The following is a 12,589-nucleotide window of genomic DNA, read 5'->3' as shown; positions in this document are numbered from 1 at the left end:
CCCTAATACCTTATCAAGAACAGAAATACACATATAACAAAATTAACCTTAAAATTGTATCAATAAACTGAGATCCATACCAAAGTAAAGTATTCATTTCTATAGCATCTTTAAGTGTAAACAAATAATTATATACAGTATTTTGGAATTAGCTGCAGTTATCTCCAAATTGCTTCTTTTTTTGTTAGGCAAAGTAATTTTTGGGTCCACAGAGACCTTGCAAGGGGTCTTAGTCCATCGAGTCACATTAGTCTGGAAGGAATCCTTAGGTTCTCATCATCTGTGGAAACAAAATCAGAACCTCTTTTCCAAAGCAATATATTCTTAGACCCAAATTTTGAAGTCAAGATACCTTTACAATATATATGTTGGTTTAGTTAGGCAGCACATACAATGAAATGTCTCTCTGTACTTAGCACATTCACAGTCAAAAATTTCAAAGATAACACAATAATATACATAATCCAGACTCTCTGTGTATTTTTCATCTTTAAGCAGCTTATTTTTCTTTACTCCTTTAATTGATGACTGTCTGTACTCTCTCCTTAAAGACTTTACTTTTTTATAACTGTTTATACTATTTTTCCTCTCTTTCTCAAGCCTATGTACATTTATCCAACACCATGACCCAATTAGAAGTCTTTTTCACCTAAATTTGTCTTTATTGCATTTATCTGTAATTCTTATCTGACCAAAACAGTGTCTTAAAATGCTAAGGTTCATGGCTAAGACTAAGGCTGCTTTGCCTTTTGGCTCCAGCCAGTCCAACATGTGGAGGTCCATAGGCAGAGGCATGTTTACCACTTATGCAATTCGTGCACACCACCTCAGTTCCAGACGTGCAACATGTCTATGTTGAGTCATTAAGCAGTTTGTAACACACTTGTCACAAACACTATTCAAGTGCTTGACCTCCTGAAAGAGCCAGAGTTCATGCTTGTAGGATGAACCAGGAAGCTGGCATTACTTTTTGTTTTTTTTATTTTAACTTTTTTTCCAAATCCCCACTCCCTCCTCTCCTCCCACTCCCCTCTCTCTCCCTCCACAGACGCCCCCACCTACCCCCTCCAATCCTAAGAGAGGGCCATGCAGCCCACCTTGTATAAAGTTCCAGGCCCACCCTACTACATCTAGGTTGAGCAAGGTTTACATTCATAGGGAATAGGATCCCGAGAAGACAGTACATGCAGTAGAGACAAATCCCAGTGTCAATATCAGTGGCCCTTCATTCTGCCCCAACAGTCAACCCTCTTTAAAGGGTTTTAGTTGTTCCCATGCTCATTCACTCCCAGTCCAGTTGGAGTTGGTGAGCTACCATTCGCCCAAGCAACCTTGCTCTCATATCTGTATTTCCTCCATCCATACTATCCCATTCCTTCAAGTTCTCCTCAACACCTCCTTCTCCCCTTATCTCTATCTCTCCACCTCTCTGCTCTCAAATTTTTGTCTGATTTCAATTTCCAGGTGGGTCTATATATGTTTTTCTTTAGGTTCACCTTATTACTTAGTCTCTCTAGGATCATGAACATTTGTCAAATGCTTTTTCCGCATCTAATAAAATGATAATATGGTTTTTCCTTTCAATTTATTTATATGATGAATTACATTGATAAATTTTCATATGTTGAACCAACCCTGCATCTCTGGGATGAAGCCTACTTGCTTATGGTGGATGATTTTTTTGATGTGTTCTTGGATTTGGTTTGCTGGAATTTTATTGAGCATTTTTCCATCGATGTTCATGAGTGAGATTGGTCTGTAATTCTCTCTCTTGGTTGAGTCTTTGTGCGGTTTTGGTATCAGGGTGACTGTAGATTCATGAAAAGAGTTTGGCAGTGAGCCTTATGTTTCTAATATGTGAAACATTTTGAGGAGTATAGGTATTAGCTCTTCTTGGAAGTTCTGGTAGAATTCTGTACTAAAAGCATCCGGCCTTGGGCTTTACTTGTTTGGGAGGGCTTTGATGGTAGCTTCTATCTCCTTGTGGCTTATAGGTCCATTTAATTGCTCTCCTGGTCTTGATTTAATTTGGGTATATGGTATCTATCTAAAAATTGTCCATTTCTTTTATATTTTCCAAATTTGTAGAGTACAGATTTTCAAAATAAGACCTAATGATTCGCTGGATCTTAGTTCTTGAATCCTGTCCCAATCACTTAAGGATGTTGTATGGTATAGGGACAAGGTGTGTTTATCATAAAGAGCTTGATCCTGTTGAACAGCATGAGTGCCCTCACCAAGAATTTGAATTTGGGAAGCCTCAAATCCTTTTGCTCTTCCTTGTTGTTCCAAAATTTTTGTGTCCCCTCACTAGTATCATTACCACAGTAGTTGTGGCCTGTCTTCCAGGCCTGCTGAAACTAATTGAAGCCACTCATGTGGCATAATAGTCTTATTGCTTAAAACCCACATTGTCACCATATCCCAAATAAATGGTGAAAGAAAGTCATAAGATACTACTGCTTACTTAATTTCCATTAGATTGTTCATAGCTATAGTTTGACTTTTACATTCTCTGAATCCTTTTACGTATTTAGTACCAGATAATTTGTCAGAGGAGATTACAGGGTAGGTAGCTAGAACCCTTGGTAAGTCATCTCTGACTCTGACACATACTGGCAAGGCTAAATTCTGTCCTTGTACCTCCACCCCCTGCTTATCAATTCTATTAATTCCTCAATCATTTCCAATCTTTTTACTACTGTCTTTTGTAAAGCCTGAGTCTCTTGACCTGTGAATATTTCTAATGATTTCATCTACTCACATAGCCTCTGGTCCTCCTTCTGCACATATAGATTCAAGGTATGAAATTTTTCCATTAATGATAACTTCTAATCCTTGGATATTATTTGGATGGTCTGTAGAATGCTTTCCTGGACAAATATTCTATCTACTAACTTATCATAACATTTTAGCAGATTTTGACTGTCAATTTCAATAGTATGAGTTCTTTCAGATAATTTTTCAGTACCCTTTGACATGAACTGAATTTTGTCTGTCAAATTAATATTATCCTTTTCAAGGATATCAATTTTTTCAACTAACTTTTGAATCTTGATAATACAAATCTTGTCTTCTATCTTTTCGTTATTAGTCTGTAAAGACTGTATTATTTCTAAAAGTGCTTCATTCTTGGCTCTGTTAGCAATCCACCATTTTATAAGGATATAATATGAAAAACAAAGTTAAGTCCCAATATAAAATAAATTGATGCATCAAAAAATATTTGTCTATGTATAAACCTGATCAAGAACTCTGAATTTGTGCTGTTTGAGGGAGAAATGTCCTCTATAGGCTTCTGCATTTAAATACTTGTGTTTACATATTGTGTTTAAGCTGTTTGTGAGGAGTGGATTATGGAGCCTATAAGAGAAGCAAACTCATTGGAAAAGTACCTTGCTGAATGCAAGGTTTGAAGGTTTATGCTTTCTTTTGATTTCTATTTATGTTTTAAATGAAATAAGGCAATTTCATTCTCCAGCCATCATTCCCTTTCTTCCTTGTAACAGTGAACTCTTTCCCTCTGGAATGATGAGCTTATTTTTCTGTTTTTCATTATGGTATTTTATCATGTTTTTCATTGTGGTATTTTATCAAGAAAGAGAAAGAAACCATCTTCAACAAATGATGCTGGCATAAGGATGGTGGCATGCTAAAGAATGCAAATAGATTCATATACATTGCCCTGCACAAAACTCAAATCCAAATGATTCAAAGGCCTCAACATAAATTCAGTTACACTGAACCTGATAAAAAAAGAAAGTGGGAACTAGTCTTGAATGCATTGACACAGGAGACTACTTCCTGAACATAACACCAATAGCACAGACATTGAGACTGACAATTAATAAATGAAACCTCCTGAAATTGAAAAGCTTCTGTAAGGCCAAGGACATTGTTAATAAGGAAAAATGGCAGCCTAAAGAATGGGAAAAGATCTTCATGAACCCCACATGTGACAGAGGGCCGATCTCCAAAATATAATAAAAACCCAAGGAACTAGAAATCAAATTACCAAATAATCCAAATTAAAAAATAACAAATTAAAAATGAGATACAGATCTAAAAGAAGTATTCTCAGCAGAAAAATTTCAAATGGTAAAAATACTTTTAAAGAACTTTTCAACATCCTTAATCATCAGAGAAATGCAAATCAAAATGACCCTGAGATCCCATCATCTTATACCTCTCAGAATAATTAAGATCAGAAACACTGATGACAGCTTATGTTGGAGAGGATGTGGAGTAAGAGGAACACTCCTCCACTGCTAGTGGGAATGCAAACTGGTACAGCTACTTTGAAAATCAATATGGTGATTTCTCAGAAAAATAGGAATCAGTCTACCCCAAGACCTAGCTCTATCAATCTGGGCATATTCTGAAAGTATGCTCAATCATACCACAAGAACACTTGCTCAATTATGTTCACAGAAGCATTATTTGTAATAGCCAGAACCTGGGAAACAACCTAGATGCCCTTCAATTGAAGAATGAATAAGAAAAATGTGGTACATTTGCACATGAAATATTAATCAACTACAAAAACAATGACCTCATGAAATTTGCAGGCAAATAGATGGAAATATAAAAAATTATTCTGAGTGAGGTAACCCAGACCCAGAAAGACAAACATGGTTTGTACTCACTCATAAGTGGATATTAGGAGTAAAGTATAGAAACCCGACCTGTAATCCACAGCCCCAGAGAGGCTAGATAACAAAGAGGGCCCAAAGAGGGATACATGGATTTCCCTGGAAAGGGGAAATAGAAGAAATATTCCTAGTAAACTAATTGGAGGAGAGGATGGAGGGACAGGAATTTTAGGGAGTGGGTTGGGTGGGTTGGATTGGGAGGTGGGTTGGGGCAGTACAGGGGGAGAGAGTTTTGAAAGAGATGTCTCAATGGGGGGCTGCATTTGGGTTTTAGGGAGAAACCTGGTGCCAGGAAAACTCCCAAGAATCCACTAAGATGACCCCAGATAAAACTCCTAGCAATAGTGGAGAGGATACCTGCTACTCTAAGCAGATTTTTCATTACCATAATTGTCATTAGAGAGCCTTTATCCAGTAAGTGATGGAAGTAGACACAGAGATCCACATCCAAGCACTGGGCCAAGCTCCAGGAGTCCTGCTGAAGAAAGAGAGAAGGATTATACAAGCTAGTGGGATCATGATGGGGGAACCCACAAAGACAGCTGACCTGAGTTCCTGGGAGCACATAGACTCTGAACCAACACTTAGGGATCTTGCATGGTACCAACCTTGGCACTTGCATATGTGTGACAGTTGTGTAAGTTGGTCTGTTTTAAGGCTCCTAGTAGAGAGATCAGGATCTGTCGCTGGCACTTAGCAGGCTTTTTGGGGAACTCTTTCTCCATGCTGGATTACTTTCCCCAGCCTTCATTAGGGGGAGGAGCTCAGTCCTACCTCACCTTGAAGAACCATGCTTTGTTAAAGCCCATGGGACTCGTGTCCCTTTCTGAATGGAGCAGGAGTGGTTTGGCATGAGGCTCCATGGAATGGGAGGATCTTATCAAAGAAATTTCTTTATGTGATGCATGGTTGTTAATAAGGAAACTCAAAACTGACCAGAGTTTAGCAAATAAGTTTTATTGGAGAGCTCAACCACAAAAAGGGCATCAATATAACTCGCCATCTACCCAAAGTTCAGGAGCCATCATGGAAGAGGGGCAGAAAGATTGTAATGGCCATGGATCAGGAAGGACTAACATAAAATGATGCATTTAGGACAAGACAGCGCTGCTGCATCCGTGAACTCACAGCAGCTGTGGGTGGCTGCCCAAGACCTGCACACACTCAAGACTATCCCCATTACAGAGAGGTGGGGCAAGGCTTCAGAAGACTGGCTTTAGTTGAGGTATTATTGACCATTGATAGCTTATAATCAAAGGATAGTCAATTCTCTTTGAAATTGTGTCCCTTAGTAGGTTGACCACACTTTGGTGGATGACTTATAAATATATGGGCATCACAAATTGGACACCTGAAATTATTTTTAAAAGGAGTAACAAAGTTAGGGTTGATGGGGCGGTGGATATGATGGGGAGAAATTAGGAGGAGGAGGAGTGGAATTGAGCACAATCAAAATACATTATAATCATGTATAAAAATCAAAGAATTAATAAAATATATTAACAAGAAATTGACTGCAAAATGCTACAATAAATCCAATATTTTTAACTACTTTAAAAAGTGGAAAGTTCATCAACATGTTCGTTCATCAATGCCCTCCCTTCATGGTTCAAGGATCTAGGAGGAAGAGAAAACAATGTCTTCTAGATGCATCAGGACTGACAGAGGTTGTGGCAGCATAGACAGTCCCTCTACAGGCTCAAGCCAGATTGGGACCTAGAAGTAAGAGTGGAGAGTTGATTGGGTTCCTTCCGGAACCAAGAAGCATCTCATATCCACTTAAAAGATAGACTTAGTTTTCTCCAATGGAGTCCTACTATGTATTTAAAGTACACCTCTGTGTGCCACTGTTGATTCAGGCTTTGACACTTTGACGTCCCATATATGCTCAAGTCACACCCAGTGCTTAGTTCAATTCCTGTTGCTTTTGGATTGAGTTATAAAGACTCTCAGCTCCAGCACTATGTTGGCCAACATCGTGCCTTGATTGCCACCATAATGATAATGAACTAAACCACTAAACTCTAGGTAATCTATCCCATTAAATGTTTTTCTTTTTAAAACAAGTTGTTATGGTCATGGTGTCTCTTCACAGCATAAAACCCTAACGTAGACTAATTTGATAATGCCTTCAATCATAAAAAGGTGTATCTCATGACTTTGAATTTGTCTCTGGGTTGTAACAATTTAAATATAACAAAAATCAAATAGCTAAAAAAAATAAATAAAGTACACCTCAGGCATGCCTCATGCACAGGAGTTATTATATAAAACAAAACAAACTCAGTGTTATTTAAACTTTTTGTCTCATTTTGCTTTGTGCAATTTTTCTTATTGGTAAGAAAGAAAAGGAAAGAACATAAAATTGGAGGTTGGGAGATTATGGGAGATATTGGGGAAATATGATCAAAATACATTATATGATGAAAATTTAGTTAAAACATTTAAAAATGTTATATTAATTTTTTCAATAAAAAAGAAGATGGTCTTCATAAAACAGCAAACAACCCAAAACCCATCCCACTATGCTTTTTAAAGGCATAGGATTCATTTCCTGTATATCCCTGTCCTTACTCAACAGGTCAGGGAATGTTGTTTCTCTTGACGGTCACAGGGCTCTTCAGCCACTGAGCTGACAGCTTTCAGCACATTCTAAAATCTTCTGTAGATGCTGCTTTGAATGTCATTTCTGCTTTATGGTCTACTCTCCTCTTCTGGCACACCTAATCATCTCTATATCATAACTTCCCTTAGCTCCACACAGAACAGAACAAATACTATTTCATTTTTGGTTTCTTCAGTTCAGTATTAATATCTAAAAATTATTTTATGTCAAATCATTCATCATAGATTTGTTATCTCATCAACTCAATCATTTCATATTTCCATACTGCTTCAAAACCAATAAAACATATACTACATAAAAAGTGAGTATTTTTGTATTTTCAGGGTAGAATTAAATTTTAGAGATTTCCCAAAGTGTTATTTCTTCCTCAGAGAAAAAAAGTCTTACCATGCTGTAGTTTTCTCAGTCAGTTAGTGATGTCAGCATCTATGAAACGCTGTCTGGCATCATCTGTAACAAACTTAATCTTCCATCAGTTTTGACTCATTTTAATAATAGATTTCTTAATAAAAATATTTTCTGTTCTGATTTTCTGCAATTTGTTCTTACATGTAACTTCAGAGTGAATTATCCCATTAGTCTAGATTATATGTTAACTGAGTTTCAGATTGTTTTCTTGTGAGATTTTATCTACTTATTTACATTCGGTTACTTTCTGAAAATTTAGTTAGGCCTTGTTTACTAGCCAGGCTGTTAGTAGATAGATATCAATGTGATGTGTTGGTTTTTTATTTTTTATTTTTTGAAGACGGTAAGAATAAAATAGGGTGGACTCCTACAGAAGACATATTTCTTGTCAGGTTATGCTAACATTGTCACAGGTAGATATAACAGCTATTCCCTTCTCACATATTTTAAAAAGATAATTAAAGAGCCCTCCATGATCAGAAGTTTTAAGAATTTTAACACATTTTGAAGAAAATTGAAATTTTACTATAGGTCTTAGACTTCATTTTACATCAGCATTACAAGATTCCCTATAGATACTATTAACTTTGTTATTTTGCTTTTAGACTTGTTGATGAAGATAGTCAATTACTGTACTTTCCGTAAAAATCCCCAAGGTTTTATGCCAGGTCTGAGTGAAAACATAATTAATTATTAAAAAACATGACAGCTTCCAGTAGTATGGAGACAAAGTCATGCTTATTGAAGATGGGATGAGGCAGTGGCTATAATTCCTCAGGTACAACAACACAGGAGCACACTACTATTTGGGAAGACATTAATTATTTCACTTGTAGGGGAGAGAAGACAATGGATTAAAGAAAGGATGTAACATAATGAATTCTGATTAAAGAGTGAGAAATATAATTATTCTTTAAATGAGCTGAATTTTAATCTGGACATGTTCTCCATTGAAACTGATAAGCCAAAGAAACAACTATGGGCTAGGGAAAAATACTCATTTTAGAAGAATTATTCATGTTGGATGTTTACAGAATAATAAAATTCAACAGTGTATCTACAAACAAAACCTCTGTTGAACTCAAGGAAGGTAAGTATTTTCAGTGTTTGTCATTCTGTATCTGAAAGGTTGTATTATGGATAGTTCTGTCTTCAACATAGATTATTCCATCTAAATCCAGCACTAGAGAAATTCAGAGCACATCCCTGTGACTCATGGCTAAGCTTTCTCCATATGAAAACTGATTGCTCTTATTTATTAGAAAAGCATTGCCCATAGGAACTCACAATGACTTTCATTCAAACTTTAAAAATTAAGTAATATAATAGCTAACTTTGGAGGAAGTACTGGATGCAAATTATTTCTTAAACAAAGGCACTCAAGTTGGACTGGAAAACAATTGAGGAGAAATGTTTTAAATTTAATGTTAAATGCTTATTTTCTAATTGAAGTAACTTTAAATCTAAAATGCATAAAGTTGTTTTTCCAGCTGAAGTGGGTCTATTTAAAAGTATCAAAGAACTCTGAAATTAGCAGATAACACTAACAAATAACCATTTTAAATTATTTATTTCAAGTTTAATTTTCATTAATTTTGCCCCTTAAAAATATATAAATTTATTCTGGATGTGGTGGTGCATGCCTAAATTCTAGCACTCAGGAGGCAGAGAAACCTCTGTAAGTATAAGATCACTTTGGACTATACAGGGTAACTTTAACTCCTGAACTAACACTTAAGATACTAAACATTCTCACATCAAACATATGCCAAATTTATCAAAGAGAACATCCATGTGGAATTTAGAAACTCCAGATGATACTGATGTTCAACTTCACTGACAAGTACCCAAAGTAACTAAACATTTATCTCACTTTCTATGTTTCCTACTTTTATAATTAGATTTTTGAATTTTTTTCTGATAATATTTTATTTGGTCTAATTCTAAGGGATAAAATAATATTAATCTTGTTTTTTGTGTGTAGTTACAATTAAAAATGTGTTGTTTGTCTGTTTTTAAAAAAGACCACCTGGGATTACCACCTTGGATAGTGAGTTTCTGGCTAGCCTGGGATGCATAGTGAAACCCAATCTCAAAAACTCAAATTCCTCCCCTCAAGGCTAATGCAGAAAAGGAGACTGAAGGAGTCTAACAGTCAGAGGGGATGGATGTTCCCAATGAAATGGTTTTTCCAGATTTATAGGACTGATGCACATATGATTTCAATGAGACTGTGGGCAACGAGAACAAGACCTGCACTGGATCAGGAAAGGTGGTAGACCAGCTCTGATAGGAAAGGTGACATGTTGTGGTCCCATTCCTAACCGAGAAACTTGCAGCTGATACCAACTGACAAAGTGAAAATCAGTTCTCTCTAATGGAGCCTCATGGATATATCAACCATGCTCCAGCACAGGCCTCGTGCCCAAGAGTAGTTGGCAAACAAGAAACAAACTTGGTGGCTTTTTGGAGAGCTTTTTGTTTCATTTTGTTTTGATTTATTACATTTTTATCTTGTTTGTTTTGTTTTTTGTTTTTCTATGGAGTTTTTTTTTGAGAGAGAGAGAGAGGAAGGGAGAAAGGGAGGGAGGGAGGGAGGGAGAGGGAGGGAGGGACAGAGGGAGAGAGAGAGAGAGAGAGACAGAGAGAGAGAGAGAGCATAAAGTTGGGTGGATAGAGAGGATTTGGGGGAAGTAAAGGAGGAGAAACATGATCAAAATATATTATAATAATATACAAAAATGCTTTGCTTGTGGAAACAAAGAAGGATGTTTCAATAAAATGTTTTTTTACTCAAACTAGTCTAAAATATTACTTGGGAATCAGTAGGAGTGGGGGTTGTATTTTCAAAATGTGAGGAGGGGGAACAAGAAATATGCAGATACCACAAAAATAATACAGAATTTTTTCCAACTACAAAAAAAATAACTAAAAAGAATCAGAAATGAGTGTGTGGGAAGTGGGACTGGGTAAGCTGCTAGGCTTGTAGTTCTAACCACTGAATAAATGTGGAGACACAGAAGATGGGAAACTGCCTTCTCATTGCCTTGCTGGATTCTTCGTGTCACCTTTAAATCTTTTCAGATGAGATCAATTCACATTTATTACTTTTCTCCAGGCTGGAAGGATTTAGAAGACACTGAGACATGAAAAATCACACATTTGTGACAACATTCATCCTTCTAGGATTGACAGATGACCCAAAGTTGCAAATTGTAGCCTTCCTTTTCCTATTGATAATGTATCTGCTGAGCATCATGGGAAATCTTACCATTATCCTTCTGACCTTGCTGGATCCCCACCTCAAAACACCCATGTATTTCTTCCTCCAGAAGTTTTCCTTCTTAGAAATCTCACTGACATCTACCTGCGTCCCTAGATACCTGGTCAGCATAGTCACCATGGATAAAACTATTTCCATCAAGGCTTGCTTCACACAATTATTTGCTGCCTTTTTCTTCGGAATAGCACAGTTTTTCTTGCTGGCTGTCATGTCCTATGACCGCTATGTGGCCATTTGTAAACCCCTTCATTATACAACCATCATGAACACCAGAGTCTGCACTTTGCTGTTTGGCACTTGCTGTTTAATTGCTTTGTTGGCGATCTGCCCTGGAGTCATTGTAAGTCTGGATTTAGAGTTCTGTGATACTATTATTGAACACTTTGTCTGTGACTATTCTCCCATCTTGAAACTTTCCTGCAGTGATACAAGGTTCATGCAACTGATCAATTTCATTTTTGCAATCATTATTCTCCTTCTTACCTTGGCCCTAGTAATGTTCTCTTATGGGAAAATCATTAGTACAATTCTGAGGTTCCCCTCTGCCCAGCAGAAGAAGAAGGCCTTCTCTACCTGTTCCTCCCACATGATTGTTGTCTCCATCTCTTATGGCAGCTGCATTTTTATGTATATCAAACCTTCTGCAGAAGAGAGGGTAGCTTTAAATAAGGGGATTGCCATACTCACAATTTCTCTTGCACCATTACTGAATCCTTTCATATATACCTTAAGAAACAAACAAGTCAAAGAAGCCCTGAAGGACGTCATTAAAAAATGTACCTCAGCTACTTCAAAACGGTGACTTTGACTTCACCTAAGTGTGCTAGTAAGATTACTGAAAATTATAGGCCATATCAGCTGTTTTGACATATCTCTCTGGTTTTTGTATTGTGGTAGTTACTGAAGGTTACTTTTTAAAGATTTTTATGTTTTTAGGGGTGATATCTGTTTCATATTTTCTCGATATGTTGGTGTAAACACTTCATTCTTTTAATTTAATGCTATGAATATAAATCATTTGATTACCAAAATATTCCACTATGAATTCCTTGTGGAAACATCATATATATATATATATATATATATATATATATATATATATGATTTCCAAGAAATATATACTTAAACAAAATATTATTTAAGAACTGTTTTAAAAATAACTTACTGTAGTCTATAAATCTCTAGGAATACTTTCTTCTGCTGTAGTTTATTAAAATGTATTTTTGGAAACAAATTCCTTCGTATATTTTATTCTATGTGTCTTATATATCATGTATCTTGATATCATTTATTTCCCCATCCCTTCCTATCTACCCTCTGGTCCTGCACACACCCCCACAAAATAAAACAAAGCTTAAAAAAGGGGAGGAAAAGGGAAATTTGTAAAATCTTGTCATGGAAGCTGCAGTGTGACACAGTAATCCATGCAGTAAACCAGTTTGTCCATGTATCTTTACTTGCAAGTGTTTGTTTCAAAGAGCCATTGGTTTGGTTTGAGGCCTCTGGTTTCTATTACACTATCACTGGTGGGTCCTCACTAGGATTCTTCTTGTTGTTCTGTGTTGTGTCAATGCTGCAACTTTGGGTCTTTGGGTCAAGTCCCTTCGGTTACTCTAGCAG

At 36.5% G+C, this 12,589-nt stretch overlaps 1 protein-coding gene across 1 annotated transcript; it reads left to right on the top strand.

Moving 5' to 3' along the window:
* Positions 1–10,832: 10,832 nt before the first annotated feature.
* On the top strand, positions 10,833–11,771 carry LOC119803633 (olfactory receptor 6C74-like). Its single transcript, XM_038315048.1, has one exon. It carries the CDS (start codon positions 10,833–10,835, stop codon positions 11,769–11,771), a length of 939 nt encoding a protein of 312 aa, XP_038170976.1.
* Positions 11,772–12,589: the final 818 nt, after the last annotated feature.

Source organism: Arvicola amphibius, chromosome 17 (assembly GCF_903992535.2).
Source record: "Arvicola amphibius chromosome 17, mArvAmp1.2, whole genome shotgun sequence".
Classification (NCBI taxonomy): Eukaryota; Metazoa; Chordata; class Mammalia; order Rodentia; family Cricetidae; genus Arvicola; species Arvicola amphibius.
The sequence above is the reverse complement of the archived record's forward strand: the minus strand, read 5'-3'. Positions and strand labels throughout refer to the sequence as shown.

What these genes read in the sequence shown, in the direction of transcription:
- LOC119803633 (XM_038315048.1), top strand. Translation starts at nt 10,833, where the DNA reads ATGAAAAATCACACATTTGTGACAACATTCATCCTTCTAGGATTGACA.